The sequence below is a fragment of the Filicampus tigris genome, chromosome 8 (assembly GCF_054856515.1).
Source record: "Filicampus tigris isolate MCC_2025a chromosome 8, RoL_Ftig_1.0, whole genome shotgun sequence".
In the NCBI taxonomy this organism is placed as follows: domain Eukaryota; kingdom Metazoa; phylum Chordata; class Actinopteri; order Syngnathiformes; family Syngnathidae; genus Filicampus; species Filicampus tigris.
The window spans coordinates 10,295,271-10,309,708 of NC_141224.1; the positions used below are offsets into that span (position 1 = coordinate 10,295,271).

At 40.3% G+C, this 14,438-nt stretch overlaps 1 protein-coding gene across 3 annotated transcripts; it reads left to right on the plus strand.

Annotated features, from left to right (window-relative positions):
• The first annotated feature begins 71 nt into the window (after positions 1-71).
• Positions 72-14,392, plus strand: LOC147143502 (protein S100-A13-like). 3 transcript variants are annotated; one of them, XM_086038393.1, is made up of 5 exons: positions 72-125; positions 232-287; positions 3,375-3,474; positions 12,980-13,101; positions 14,031-14,392. In XM_086038393.1, exons 4-5 carry the CDS (start codon positions 12,982-12,984, stop codon positions 14,184-14,186), a joined length of 276 nt encoding a protein of 91 aa, XP_085894519.1. In that variant the 5' UTR covers positions 72-125; positions 232-287; positions 3,375-3,474; positions 12,980-12,981; the 3' UTR covers positions 14,187-14,392. The 3 variants fall into 3 exon arrangements, with proteins under 3 accessions (XP_085894519.1, XP_085894517.1, XP_085894518.1); XM_086038391.1 differs by having other exon boundaries at positions 85-287; XM_086038392.1 differs by lacking the exons at positions 72-125; positions 232-287; positions 3,375-3,474 and adding an exon at positions 3,897-4,095.
• The last annotated feature ends 46 nt before the right edge of the window (positions 14,393-14,438 follow it).

Genomic DNA, 14,438 nt, shown 5'->3' on the forward strand with positions numbered 1-14,438 from the left:
GAAAAAATAAATAAATAAAAACATGCGCGCTTATCACTACCTCGTGGCATTACAGGCGTAGCCTGGGACAGCTATGTGACGTGTGACGAATACTAGAGTGGCGGGAGAAAACCCGGAAAAGAAAGGTTAGTGTGAGTGACAGTAAAATGGAGAGGAGATGAAAATAAAAAGAACAGCGTTTGCTAGGCGACCTGACTTTTTAATTTCTGTCTACCACGCTGACTTGGTCAGTTCACCCTTACTACGTTTTGGAGCTGATACTACTGACTCAAGCCTGATAACGAAAGGTAACTGTTTTAGCATTAGGCTACGTTTTAGCAGTACGTTTGAACGCCATAGCCCATTCCAAAAAAATGACTCCATATTGGCAGTATCTTTATGTAATACAATATTTTGTAGTAAGTGCACTTCAGGCCCGACTTTTTATCCAAAATGCCACTCAATTCTTTAGACATGGCAAATTTGAGCAAATTTGCTTAGGTAAGTCAAACATCGGTGTTCAGTAGGTTGGCTGTTTATTGCGAGTCATCTTCGTCTTGCACTTTTTTTCTGGACGTGAAATCCCTGATTGGTGATAACTTTCAGGAGTCTGTAGAATCGTTTTCTGCCTTTCCCAAATCGATTTGCACTGCCAATAACACACCTAGTAGGTATGGCAAACGTCCTTCCAGCTTGCTGAAGAGTAACAAATGAAGCGATAGCGGAGCAAGGAATCCAAAATGTACGCGGGACATTGCATTCTGGGTAATCCTGAGATGTCGAAACTGTAGACTCAAGGCCCATATAAATAGATGGATGGTCTATAAACGCACATAGGTACTGCACTCTTCTTCCTCACTGATGACTCAGAACAGGATGTAGGGGACCTGAAAACTTCTGCAAAGTAGGTTTTGGATGATGAAGCCACCAAGCTTGTTAGCGCTATAACTGTCTCCCTAATGCACATCCTGTCAGGGCCTTTAGCTGAACTAATAAGGTTTGTCAGCCCCCAAACCCAAGTGGCTCGTTCGCAAAAAGTTTTGGCAAGGCCACAGTGCTGTAATTGTACCTGTTTTATGACTTTCTTTTCGCTCCCTCTAGCACTTCACTTATTTTTTTCACTCCCTGAACAAGAAAGGTAAGAGTGAGGCGATTGTCCATTAATGCTATCAAACTTGATGAAACCATTAAGCCATTTCTGCAATGGTACATTTTCTCTAGAGTCACAATGTATACTGCTCAATTAGTGAGTGATTTATGCCTGGAGTTGGTCTAAACATCCATCCATGAATGCTCTGGGCTTAATTTGAGTCTGCTATCGTAGTGTTTGTGTTCTGGCTTAAAGTGTATGGTGGCAGAAGAATAACAAATAAGTAAAGTATAGAGACCCTGGGCGTGTTTCCTTCAATATTATACAGTACAATGTAACACACAGAGTTTATTAAGGACTGGTTAGTCCAGTTTCCAAATGCATCTGCAATTAGACCTTTCTTTACTTACTGTATTTCTTCATGTAGTTGTCGGCGTTATTAATTTACTCAACTATAGATGCATTTGCAATCGCTTTATTGAATAATTGGTCAAAAACAAACGCGTAATAAGCACATTCCCACATGTGCTGGCTAAATCTCATCAAGTCACTCACGTTGAAGACCGGCGAACTGTTTAGCCAGTTAACAGCCAGCCAACTCTACACTTTTTCTTTGCTGACGCCCACGGCACTCACCAGGCCAAGCATTGCTTTTTAAAGCCATACACATGAACTCTTTCAATGCCAGCCATTAAAAAAAGAAACCCATTGAACGTCAGCCAATTTAGAGCATTCTGAATTATCTTTCAAGGCTAACAGAAACTACTAAATTAGACTCTCTTCTTTCTACAACAACAATGTTGCTTGCTACCTTATTCTCTTTTTTGATAATCATCAGTAGAATATGGGTTGGTTTCACCCAAATCACCAACAAGCTTTTGTGAAAAGATATCTTTAATGCACAGAAGTGATTTTGATGCTAAACATTTTTGTTTTAGTGTCGCCTCAAACATCCGAACAGTGCTTTTCTTCTATGAAATATCAACAGCAGAAATGAAAATGTGCTTTTGATGAGAAAAAAAATTGGATTTACAAATATCAGCAGTCTAACAATTTTACCAGTACCAGAGCTGGGCATTCCATCTATGTGACGGACCGGTCCATCTATCCGCCTATGACGGATGCCCGTTTTTCTGACGGTTGACGAATGACAGGAAACATTTTAAGTAAGCCCATGTATTTAATCCGTCTTTAGTTTGCAGTCCGTCTTTAGTCTATTTTTCGCGGCGAGGCTTCGATGGTCGCGGCGAGCCCGGTGAGGAATAATAGTGAGTTGCTGTTGCTTAGGGAAAAGATTTGAGTGAAGGACCAGGCAGTGAAGAGGCTTCCATGGCGCAGAAAGTCACTGTGAGTCACTCTTTCTATTCAATTATCGGCCGGGTGGAGGGCCGATATAATGGACACTCAATTTTTTTGTAAAATGCCCAGCTCTTAGAGCTATACATAGTTTTTAAGGGCTCTATAAATAAAGCTGAGTTGAGATGAGATGAATGAAATTTTGCAGCTTGGTGATCAAGTGCTGCATCCAAGAGTGAAAATACAATGGATTCTGGCCTGAAAACCGGTTCCGCCCCTGGTTGGCAACAAGGCAACGCAAAGCTGTAATCATGTTGTCACACCCCACAGTTGATGGGCTGACTTATTTCAGCCATTGAAAAAAAAAAACTAAAGGATGATAAATCTGCCTTAATTCTTCATTCTTGGAGTGTTTTGACCAAAGCATATCACAGATATTTTTTTAGACACATGGGAACTGTTTTAAATGTGTGTCTCTTTTAAAACAAGATAACTAATGGTCTGTTTAGTCATCTGCTAGCAAGTACTTGCACGCGTAGGCAAATAATAGGGCGGCAATTACACAAAGTTATCCTGGTGACTCACAACAACGGGCCCTGTGTTTACAGTCATGGGACCCTCGTCTTATTCTTGTACGGGGTGTGTCCTCACAAGTTAATTATATATCCAACAAAACCATTTTTTTTTATCCCATTGATGTCTCTTTCAGACGTTCTGCATTGTAATAATAGCTTAACACAGTATTTTCAATTAATTCTGTTGTAAAAAAAAAAAAAAGTTAAATCATTACAGTGTAGCAGACTAAAGTACTCCAAGTGTGGAAAATTCCATGTGTTTTTTTTCTTTTCTTTTTTTTTTTTCCACACACATGCAATTCAGGTAAACGTCCACCAGATGGTGACAGAGCTTCAAATGCTGCCCGAACCACATGTGCTTGCATTGAAGTCTCCATTCGCTGTTGAAAGTGACACATTTACTGAACACAATTGTGCTTCTACCCATTGGACAGGAGCCGCGATGGAGTGCAGCTGATTGGCCGGCAACACCGGAGAGAGAGATTCAACCAATCGTGAAGTCATTCACTTGTCTGCGTGCCATACAGTCAGAAGGTTTGACTCAACTGCAGTGTTTTTCTTGCAATGTTAGACGCGGCCCTGGGTGTTCCAATCACTCCCCCGCTCACACACACCCACACACCCGCACAAGAAAGCACCGGGTCTTCACTGTCTGTCATGTGTAACAAGTTTTTAGCATGTTTAAAGGCATTCCTTGTGGTGTTTTTGCAAACTCACTCCCCAGTGAGCAACCATCTTCCCATTGTTTGCATAAGTGAGGAAAGTTTCAGGGCGTGGCACTTGTTGCATCTGTGAGAACACACACACAAACATACATACTTGTTCCAACATGTAAGAGACCCTGCAAAAAGTACAAAATGAGAGAAAAGTTGGGGAAAAAAAAGAGTAACAAGGGTGTTGTAATGGCACGAGCCAGGCCGGCATGAGTGGGAATGTCAACGGTTGCTCAAGCAAACGCAAGCGGCGGGCGCCCCTGTCCACATTCCTTCTCCCCCGCGCATGCACACGCCCTGTGACAGTGAAAAAAAGTTGGCCGCTGCGGCGAGAAGTTAAATCACGGAAAAGATATGTGCTGCTGCCTCATCTAGCACAGAGGAAAAAGAAGGAGCTGCTGCGCTTATTGTCTTTTCTTCCCTCCCGCCGCAAATCTTAACGGTGAGTTTGGCTTTTTTCTTCTTCTTTCCCATCATACTAACGTGTTTTCTCCCCCCCACAATGTTTTAATTGCAGCTTATTTCGACACTATCTTGTAAATGTTGCATTGCTTTTTTTCCTTGCCCGCTCACTGAGCCGTCTCGGCAGATCAGGTTGCCCTCGGTGGTAAACGAACCCCTGTCCCTTTACACGTCCAGGGAAACCCAAGCCGTGTCACCGTGACTTATTCATGAGCCGAGTGTCACTCCTGCCTATGCTTATTGTGCACCTTGTCAGCAGTAGTTTGGGCTACATCTTAAAACAAGAAACCCCCCCCCCCCCAAATATCCGAAACCCCCCAATGTCTCCATTACGCAGTTTATCTGACCTGAGTAACGGAGGTCAGATTTTTGTGTCTTTCTTCTCCTTATCAGTATTATTTTGTTCAACTCAAGTGTGTTTTTTATGCATGGGTGATGACAAGTAAGAGGAAGTGTAGCAGTCACACCTTTTTAATGCTAACACAGCATATGGGTGGGGAAGTGGATGGACTCAAGTACTGTCATGACTCAAGTAGAATTTTTTTTTTGATTAGCCTGTACTATAATAATAATAATAATAATAATAGTATTAATGCTCAATTTGAATTGACACTTAGCAATAGCTGTGAGGTTTAAAACATCTACAAATCAAAAGCAAAAAAAGACTGATTGTATTGTTATTATAGGAATAGACAGAATAATTGTCCAGTGGTGCCTTGAGATATGAGAAACCCAACTTAAGGGGTTTTCATGTTACGGGCTATTGTTCAGATGATTTAAAAAATAATAATAATAATTTGACTTGCAAGTAAAAACTTGAGATACGAGCATGTATGGCACGGATACGGCAGTGAACTCAAGTCATGTCGGAAAATAGGTACTAATTTTCATCTTTGTTTTCCGATGTAAAAGTTTGTTTTTTTTAACGTAAAGCTATTTATTGTAATCTTCTTTCCACGAGGACTACAGAAATCGTGAATATTTACTGTTGAGAAGCTATTCCAAGGATTTGGACAATGTAATTTAGATATCATGTCTGAATGATTAATCGATTATCAAACCGCTGTACATGAATAATTTTGTGGTTTTTCAAGGATAAGAATAAAATCACAATTCTATGAGAGTAATAGTACTGGCGAAAAACAAAAGTGTTTTAATGCTTTATCGAAATATTACATTTGACAAACGCATTTATTCTTTTATTTTATTTATCTTTCATTTATCTTAACCCATTAAGGCCAGGAGCGCATAACCGCATTTCTACCACGAGTGCCAGGAGCGCTGTTGCGTCTTTCTACCCTTCAAGCCTGGAGAGCGTATACGTCATTTTCTTTTTTTTTTATCCAATTATCGCTCGCTTAACCAATGAAATGCATCAGAATATACACGTGATGGTGTCGTGAGCCCGCAGAGGATGTTACGGAATTCTTTCGAGTCATAATAGCGGACACCGTACATCGCGGGAGCTCTGAAATGAGTAACGGCAGTGATATAGACGACTATTGTGGACTTTGAACCAGTAGAACTAGTCGAACGTGAAATATGGTAAAGATATATGTTTGTAGATAATGACAATATCAACGTCTTTGTAACAGAATAGAGGATGGTAATTACCACTTGATTTATTTATTTATTTTTTTTCAATTAAAATAGTGCTTCTCTTGCACTGACACTTTATTTTTACATCTTCGAATGAAACAGTAAAGATGAATAAACTCGGGCCTGTGTGAAAGCCACATGTCTCAGGTCTCAAATTATTTTGGAATTATGTTTCTGCTACAGGGGCTGAGATATTAATTATTTTGTAGGTGTTGAATTTCTGGGGAAACTTCAGGTTTTCAAGGGTAATTCCAAAGACGACTTTAGGTTTTGGGGAGCTGTTGAGCTAGGCGCTTTAGGTTTTAATGGGTTAAACTAAGCATTATTTATACAAGCACAATTTATTTTATAATGGATTGAATTGTGCCTAAAGTAGTTTCTTTGTTTCTTTCTTCTTTCTTTCTTTTTCTTTTTTGTTTCTTTTTTTTGTTTTCTTTTTCTTTTTTTCTTTCTTTTTCTTTCTTTCTTTCTTTCTCTTTCTTTCTTTCTCTCTTTCTTTCTTTCTCTTTCTTTCTTTCTTTCCTTCTTTCTTTTCTTCTTTCTTTTTTTCCTTCTGCTAAAGATGCCACACAGTGGGTTCTGTCTTTCGATTTTAATATACTCCTCATAGTTAAAGATCAAAGTATATGAAAGTCAAATATTGAATATACAGTGGTTGGGAATGATTTCCTACCATGAATCTTCTACTTTGTACTGCACATGTGTTTGTACATGAACAGAATATGTACAGTTCAAACTGTTGGAACTGAGTGTTTTATGCCCTTAAAATGCACCATAGCACTACATGTGTTTTTTCTATACATACTGTAGTAACAAGGTTAGTAGTTTGCCTTTGGGTGTTCATAACCTGCTTTGCCTCTGAACTGGTTTCTACTTGTCTTCTTTCTACTTGCAACACTGACTCTACAAGCTGACGGACGCTCTGTGTCATGTACAAAGCATGTGTTTGTTTGTTTCTCCTCAGTCTTGTCTCCTCACACTCATTTGTGACATTCAAACCATGTGACATGACAGAAGTTTAGCGAAAACATCTAAATAGCTAGGGACAGAGATGGTTAGCTCTTACTGAAATGTGATAAATGGATAGAACATTAAATAAGTACTGACTGGACAAAGTAATTACCAAGTACGGTTGGATCTCTGCTTCAACGCAATGTGACCCAAATGTGTGCCAGTGTGTTCTTTTTCTATAGCCTAGAAATGTTTTTCATTAAAATATTTATCGTAAATATGACTTGACTACTGCATTAGCATAGGTTAGAGATTGACACCAGCACATTCTAATTTGTGTATACATTTGGGTTATGTCGCAAAAGCTAGCTGCCTATTTAGGCCTGCGACTTCGATTATTTAAATCTGTTTTGTCGATTTCATCGAAGAATCTGATAAAAGAAAAAACGAATTCCATCCCTTTATTAAAAAATGTAACTGTATTTCAAATTAACAGTGCAGAAAATGCACAATGATAAATTAATGATGATTCAGTTACTGGTTTGGTCCGCAATGTCAGAAAATAGGCAAAATGTTGATTGTTGTCTTACCAAATCTGATGTTTTATTTGAATTCACTACAAAGACATTCAGTTCCCTTTCGTGGAAGACCACAGAAATTGGATATCTACATATGAGAAGCTGAAATTCTAAGCACTTGGCCAAATTCAAAAAGGTATCTAAACAATCCAGAGATCATCAAAAATATTAATTGATTGATATTTGATTAGTTGTCAATTACGACATTATGACATGAAAATAATACCTTTGCTAACAAGCCCTGGACCCATACAACCAGGTGGTTAGCCATCGTTTCCACTGTCTGAACTTCCTGATCGCTAGTGTCCTGCCACAAAAGCCACAGAAAAAAAAAAAAAAGTTGAAGCTTCCGATGCTCACTTAAAGTAGGTTTGGTGCGATTTCTAGTGAACCATAAAAATCTTGGTTAATTATATGGACTTTTAGGGGCTTTTACATTTGGAGATTTCTACTGTATATCTTAAACATACCATACGCAACTGTTCAAAAGTTTGGCGATCACTCAGGAATGTCCTTATTTTTAAACAAAAGCACTGTTTTTTACCACTAACAATGTCTAGACTGTATTTCGGATTACTATATAATGTTATCTTCATTAGGGGGGAAAAAAAACCCTCTTGTGTTTTTCCATTTAAAAATAAGGACATTTCTAAGTGACCCCAAACTTTTGAAGGGTACTTCACATTTTGTGATCTATTACCTCCTTTCTCTGGTAAGAGCTTTTTATTGCATTGAATTCCAAATGCGAGTCAGACCACAATATAAACTGGGCCTTGCACAAGCCCTGTGAGTCACGCTTGAAGGCAAACCACGTGCTAATGTGCACACAAGCAGGCCGCCTCGTGATTTTATTCATCTTTGCTATTACTCTACTTCCCTTCTTTTGCTCACTATCCGGAACGTTCTCGCCCTGGTATGAGCCTCTTCGTCACTTTCTTGTTTATCTCTTTACACTTGGAGTGCTTCGTAATGGGCGGCGGCCTGTCAGTAGTGTGAATGTGTACATACATAAACAAACGCACACGTACACTAGCATGCCTGCTGGCTTGCTGTTGTTCCAAAGGTGTTGGGACAATTACAGCACACTGTTAAAGAATTAAAAAATAATGATGAGCAGCAAGCGGATGACAGATGCTCACTAGAATGTAGGAAAAAATGTGTGCTTCTGTGTGTAGTAGGGCCTCCATGAAACACAATCCTGGTGAGTGTTGAGCCTCACTCACTCAGTAATTAGGTTAATGCAACTACTTGTTACTGCTTTGGGTATCTGTGTGTGTCTTTGGGCGTGGGCCGGGGTGTGTGTGCTCAGTGTAAGCATTGTGCTGTGACATCTGTGTCACATGGGAGATTTATCTAGCAGTTCCTAGGCAACACACAAACAACAACAAGATGGCTCCCAGCAGGCAGTCGACATTATTGGCCAGGCTGTTTCCTGACTGTGTTTTCCTAGTCATTCAGTCAGTCAGCCTTTCTTCTGTGGAAATCTTGCAGCGAGGCCTCCACCACACTGCAGGGATAATGATCGGCTACACATGGGCGGCTCAAAGTTGAATCCATGGCAGCTGCCTTCAAACGGGAACTGCTGTCAAATACTTCCCAGTTACGATCGATTGTGGAGGATAAGTTTCAATTGGAGAGGTCCCAATCACAATCTTTTGCACGCGAGTCTGAGTCAATTGTTTTCAAGTATGTGCCGAGACGGAGTCTCGATCCGATACCATGGCAATGCATTACGAAGAGAAAAAAAAGAGCACATCCAATTCATTTTTACCACGTCTCCCAACATGACAGCTTTTGATATGGCTGTAGGTCAGCTGTGGTTCAAATCAAATAAACAAATAAAAAGTTTTATTCTTGACTTTAGAAACTGAGCAAATTCAAAATCCAATTTTTTTCAGCCGATACACATCAGCTGAAAATCATCATCGGGGGCCAAGTGAGGTAGTGACCCACCAGGAAGGGTTTGAAAAAAATGTGTCATGTGGCAGCTTGCACCACTTTTCTATGTGAATTACTGCCACCCATAGGACTGGGTTTGAATAGTAGCAATAGTATTGAGTAATGATTTTTCAAACCACTGAGTCAGACAGTTATATCAATCAATAAAGCAATCAAATTTATTTATATAGCACTTTTCATACAAAAAACCTGATGAACTGTGTTAAAAAAGACATGACAAGGCACAGAGAAACCATATGAGGAAAGGGTACCCAAGGGGGGCTCATTCACGCTGAGGGGAATGACAGCCCACGGGCCACGGGCAGTGCCACCATCACAGAGACCCCCGGCCCAGATTAGCCGGGGAGATCCCACACCTAGTGTAGAGGCCCCCGGTCACCTGGACCTAAGGAACCCCCCCCCCAACGCGGCCCCCTATGAGGAAACACTGGAGCTAAAAGCTAAGAACAACAGAAAACAACAAAACTAAAAGACAAGATAATAATATAATCTAAGAACTAAAATCAGTGTGATAAAATATGATGAAGTAAAAATAGTCCCCAATAAAAAGAAAAAGATAAAATACTTCAATTATTTTAAAGCCAAACTAAAAAGGTAGGTCTTGAGCTTCCTCTTAAAAATATCAACAGTCTCTGCGGACCTGATGTCCTCTGGCAGGCTATTCCAAAGTTGAGGACCAAAATGGCTGAATGCAGCCTCGCCTCGTCCTCAGGCTCCTCACTCTAGGAATAATTAAAAGGCCGCCGCCAGAGGACCTCAGGATCCACGAGGGTTGGTATGGTAAAAGCAAATCAGACAAATAAGATGGCCCAAGACCATTAACACATTTATAACTTAATAAAAGTATCTTAAAATCGATCCTGAAACACATGGGGAGCCAATGCAGCGATTTTAAAACTGGTGTAATGTGCTCCCGCCCTCTGGTTCTCGTCAGTACCCGAGCGGCTGAATTCTGGAGTTGTTGTAAAGAAGAGATACTCTTTTTGGGGAGGCTAGAGAGCAGGGCATTACAATAATCTAAACAACAGGAAATAAAAGCATGCATCAGCACTTTCGTGTTAGCCTGAGAGAGAAACGGGCGGACTCTGGCGATATTCTTCAGGTGATAGAAACCTATCTTTGTTACATTTTTAATATGAGGAATAAAACTGAGCTCTGAGTCAAAGATGACACCCAGGTTCTTCACACATTCTGAGGGTTTAAAATCTTGTAGTTTTGCTCAAAGTTTCTCTCTCTGACCTTCAGGGCCGATAACTAAAACCTCAGTTTTGTCTTGATTGAGTGTAGGAAATTCTCTGCCATCCTTGATTTATAATATTTAAAATGCAATTTAAAAGGGTATCAATGGGTCCTGTGTCATCAGGAGACATGGCAATATACAGCTGTGTGTCATCAGCTGTGTGTAGGGTAGGGTTGTTCAGCCATTTTAGGATATAAAAGAGCCAATCAGCAAGCTCCTCCTAATAATAATAATAATAATAATAATAATCCTCTGCTTAGCTTTGTTTGTTTGTATTTATTATACAACAACTGAGCAGCTCTGCTCCAAATCATTTTAATAGCATTCCGCACTTGTATTACGCAACATCTAGTCACTATACTGGAAGAAAATGTTCACTGGCTATAACAGGAAATTATGTTATCAAAACACACAGAGAAACAAAATAGTATTACATACAGTATATTTTTGTCAGGAGTGAAATCGTGGTTAGCAGTTGAGAGGTTTTGAGTTCAAATCTCTGCTAAGGAGTTTGCTTCTTCTCCCTGGGCTTGCATGGATTTTTCTCATGGTACTCTGGCTTCCTCCACATTCCAAAAACTTGTTCGGTTTATTGAAGACTAAATTGCCCATGGATGTGAGTGTGAATTGTTGTTTGTTTTGGTGTGCCCTTTGATTGGCTGAAGAGCAGTCCAGGGTGTTCACCACCTCTTGTTTAAGGACAGGCGCTACCGAAGATGAATGGATGTTCCTTATAGTCTGTGTCTGACTGTCCCTCCTCTGCTATGTGAGGCAGCGCAACCCTCCAACTTTGCAGATTGTGGGCGTGACTAGTGCGCAAACCGGTTGCACACATTCTGCCTAGCAACTGACTGACTGATTGTGCAAAATGTAAACAAATCATAGTAATGTGATCTCAATTGCTATCTGCTAGCTAGCTAAAATTTGATTTCAGTTATAAAAGTTTTGCACTGACACTCGTCTTGTAACGCTTAATATATAGCTTAAAGATTATTTGATTTTTGGAAAAAAAAATGCACTGGAAGATCACATGCACATACGCATGCCAGCCAATTCTCTGTGCAACTTCCACTAACAACCCAAGCTAAACATAGCTGCTCTCCATCACAAAGCTCCGAGTTGAGATGTTCCACTTCAACATCCTTCCTTGACACCAATTCTTATTTAGACAATGCTTTGGCAACATCTTGTGATATCTTAGGCTGTTTCAGAAACAGCACAAAAAAACATGCATATGTGAAGTCATGAATGAGTACTGTATAGAAAATGGACCAATGGAAGTTTTTATAATCAACCTCATAGACCTCACATTTTTTGTTTGAAGCTCTGACACCCTCCCTTTTACTCTATTTCCACCTAAAAGGGCCTCAATAAGATATACAGCCGTTGAGTTCTTAATGATAGCTACTCAATATCTCATGGAGGCCTTTCGATTCTAGCAGGTGAACCTTTGGTGCTTGGCTGACCTTCCTATTTTGTCATCCCTTACTTGAGCATGAAAGCGTACTGTACTGGAGGAGTGTCGTAGCAGGCGGACAGCAGCGGGTAATCTGAGCCAGATGCACCCCAAACGTATTTTGGAGATCAGATGTCCTCCGTCAGAGATCACAGCCCCCATTGTGTTCACCTCTCCTTTTTCCTCCTCCTCTTCTTCTAACTTGTCTGCCGCTCGCTCTCCCACTGACCTGGCACTCCCCTTCCTCTCAAATGCTGACATCACCTGTTTGGATCACCTTTCTTCTTCTCATGGAGAAGACTCTGGGTGACAAAAACAGTCTTGTATTAATAACAAGAGTATTTCTGGCTTTTTGATACAACCCATAGATCACCTTCTTTAGCGGTCTACAATACTGGTGGACCAGCCAGGACACATCATGTTGCATTAGCATCAGCACCGTTACTGTTCAGAAATGTCTTGTTAACTTAATCGTCACCGTCTAGTTGTTTTTGGTTTTCCCGTTGAAAAAGAAAGTCAGTTTTGTTTGGACCACAGCAATTACTTACTTAATAAAGCAACACTATAAAGAAATGTGACTCAAATAAAAGATTCAAACTCATTCGGAGGTGATAACACAGGATTTATATACCTTGCCGTACCCCGCACTATCCGTGACATTTCCGTGGCGTTTGGTTGTGTCACCCGGTGTGCAGTGGGACAAAAATGACAGCCTTAAAATCACTTAGATGATGAAACAGGCTGGTTGTCGTTATAGTTTTTCTCTGTCATGGATCACCTGCTTACAATATAATGTTACTGTTCAAAGATGCTCTATGTTTGTAGCAATATTTACCCAGTCATGGCGTTAACAAATCATTGTCATTTCATATCAGTTTTGTTTATGTAATTAAATAAAATGTATTTTGGATAAGCTAGAAAAAAAAACTTTAAGAATGGATCATACATTTTTCACTAGAATGTGACGATGCACATTTACAAGTGCCAGTTTGCATTTACCATGGTGGATTAAAAATACATGTCATAAAACAGAAGTGGATTGATATTTATTCTTAATGATGTGATTTCTTTGTTTCTGTAGACATGGAGTCAGCCATCCAGACATTGGTGACCACATTCATTAGTTCTACCAGAGGCAAGGAGAACATGGATGGGAAGTCCTTCCAGAAGATGGTAAAGAAGCACCTTGGCAGCGTCATGGAGGTAAAACGCTTGGTCCTCAAGCAAAGATCTGACATTTTGACGTGGGATGAAATGATCTGCTAACAGCCTCTGGTGGCAGGAATATCTCACACCGTGGCAACAATGAAGCACGCTTGGTTGTCATCTGTCAAATCGGGGGGGGGGGAAATAATTAAAATAAAATAAGAAATGTCCATCACGACTACTCCGCCTACACTTTCGAAATGTAAGCATAGTTAGCTAACTGCATGTAGCTGTTGCGCTAGATAACCGCTGATGTGAACGAAAACATGTAAGGATGAAGTCAAGCCATAAATTTTCTTTTCAATACTATGTTGTCTGCGCCCCCACTCGTCTACACACAGCATTTTGATTACAATTGTGTTTGCCCAATATGAGTTAAGAAGCAAAATCCACTCGTTTTTATCCATCTCAGCTCAGGTAACAACCAATCACGGGTCACCTGTTTTCTGAAGCTGAGCCGTGATTGGTCGTTACCTCATCCCTGAGCAACTGTGATGTCATTTTCAGTCGACAGCAAGTGACAAAATGGTCACCCGATGAGATGGATGAAAAGAGGTGGATTTTGCTGTTTAATTTGTATTCCTTAAACACAATATTAATCAGAATATCAAGTTTAGAATAGTGGGGCTGCATAGAAAATATTGTAAAGAAAATGTTGGAGTTGACTTCCCCTTCTAGCTTTTACGTAACGGGGGATGGGCAAGTCATCCAAAGTGAGTCACGGGGTGCTGTCTTAGCCACGCCCCCCCAAAAATATTTAAAAAACTAAAATGCCAAGTACACTTGCTGGTTTTAAAATATTTTGTGAGCATGTGTCTTTTTAGTTATATTGTGATAACACCCATAATTGTGATCATTTGAATAATGATGTGAAATTTTCACACTGTTTCTTTTCCACCTCAAACACATTTCGTGATTTCTCGCAGGACGCCAACAGCTCGGCAGCCGTCAAGGAAATGCAGAACGGCCTAGATGAGAACAAGGACGGAAAGGTCAGCTTTCAGGAATACCTCACTCTGATTGGCTACATCGCCAAGGCGGTCAGCGAGAGCAAGTGCCCATCCAACGCAGCGGCGTCATAGACGGAAACACATTTGGGGCTGTGCTGCTTTGTTCCGTGCTTCTTTTTATTCCACCCCCACACAGTTAACCAACATTTTGTATCAATCCATCCCCCTCACCTGCTAATGTAAATCTTGTATTCAAGGCTCCCTCCATGTTGATCTCAAGAAAACATTGAAGAACTCCCATGTCAAGGATGCAAATAAAGCTTTATACTGACACCGCATTGTTGTTGTATGGCGTCATTTGTGTGTCGAAATGCGTTTGCAGTG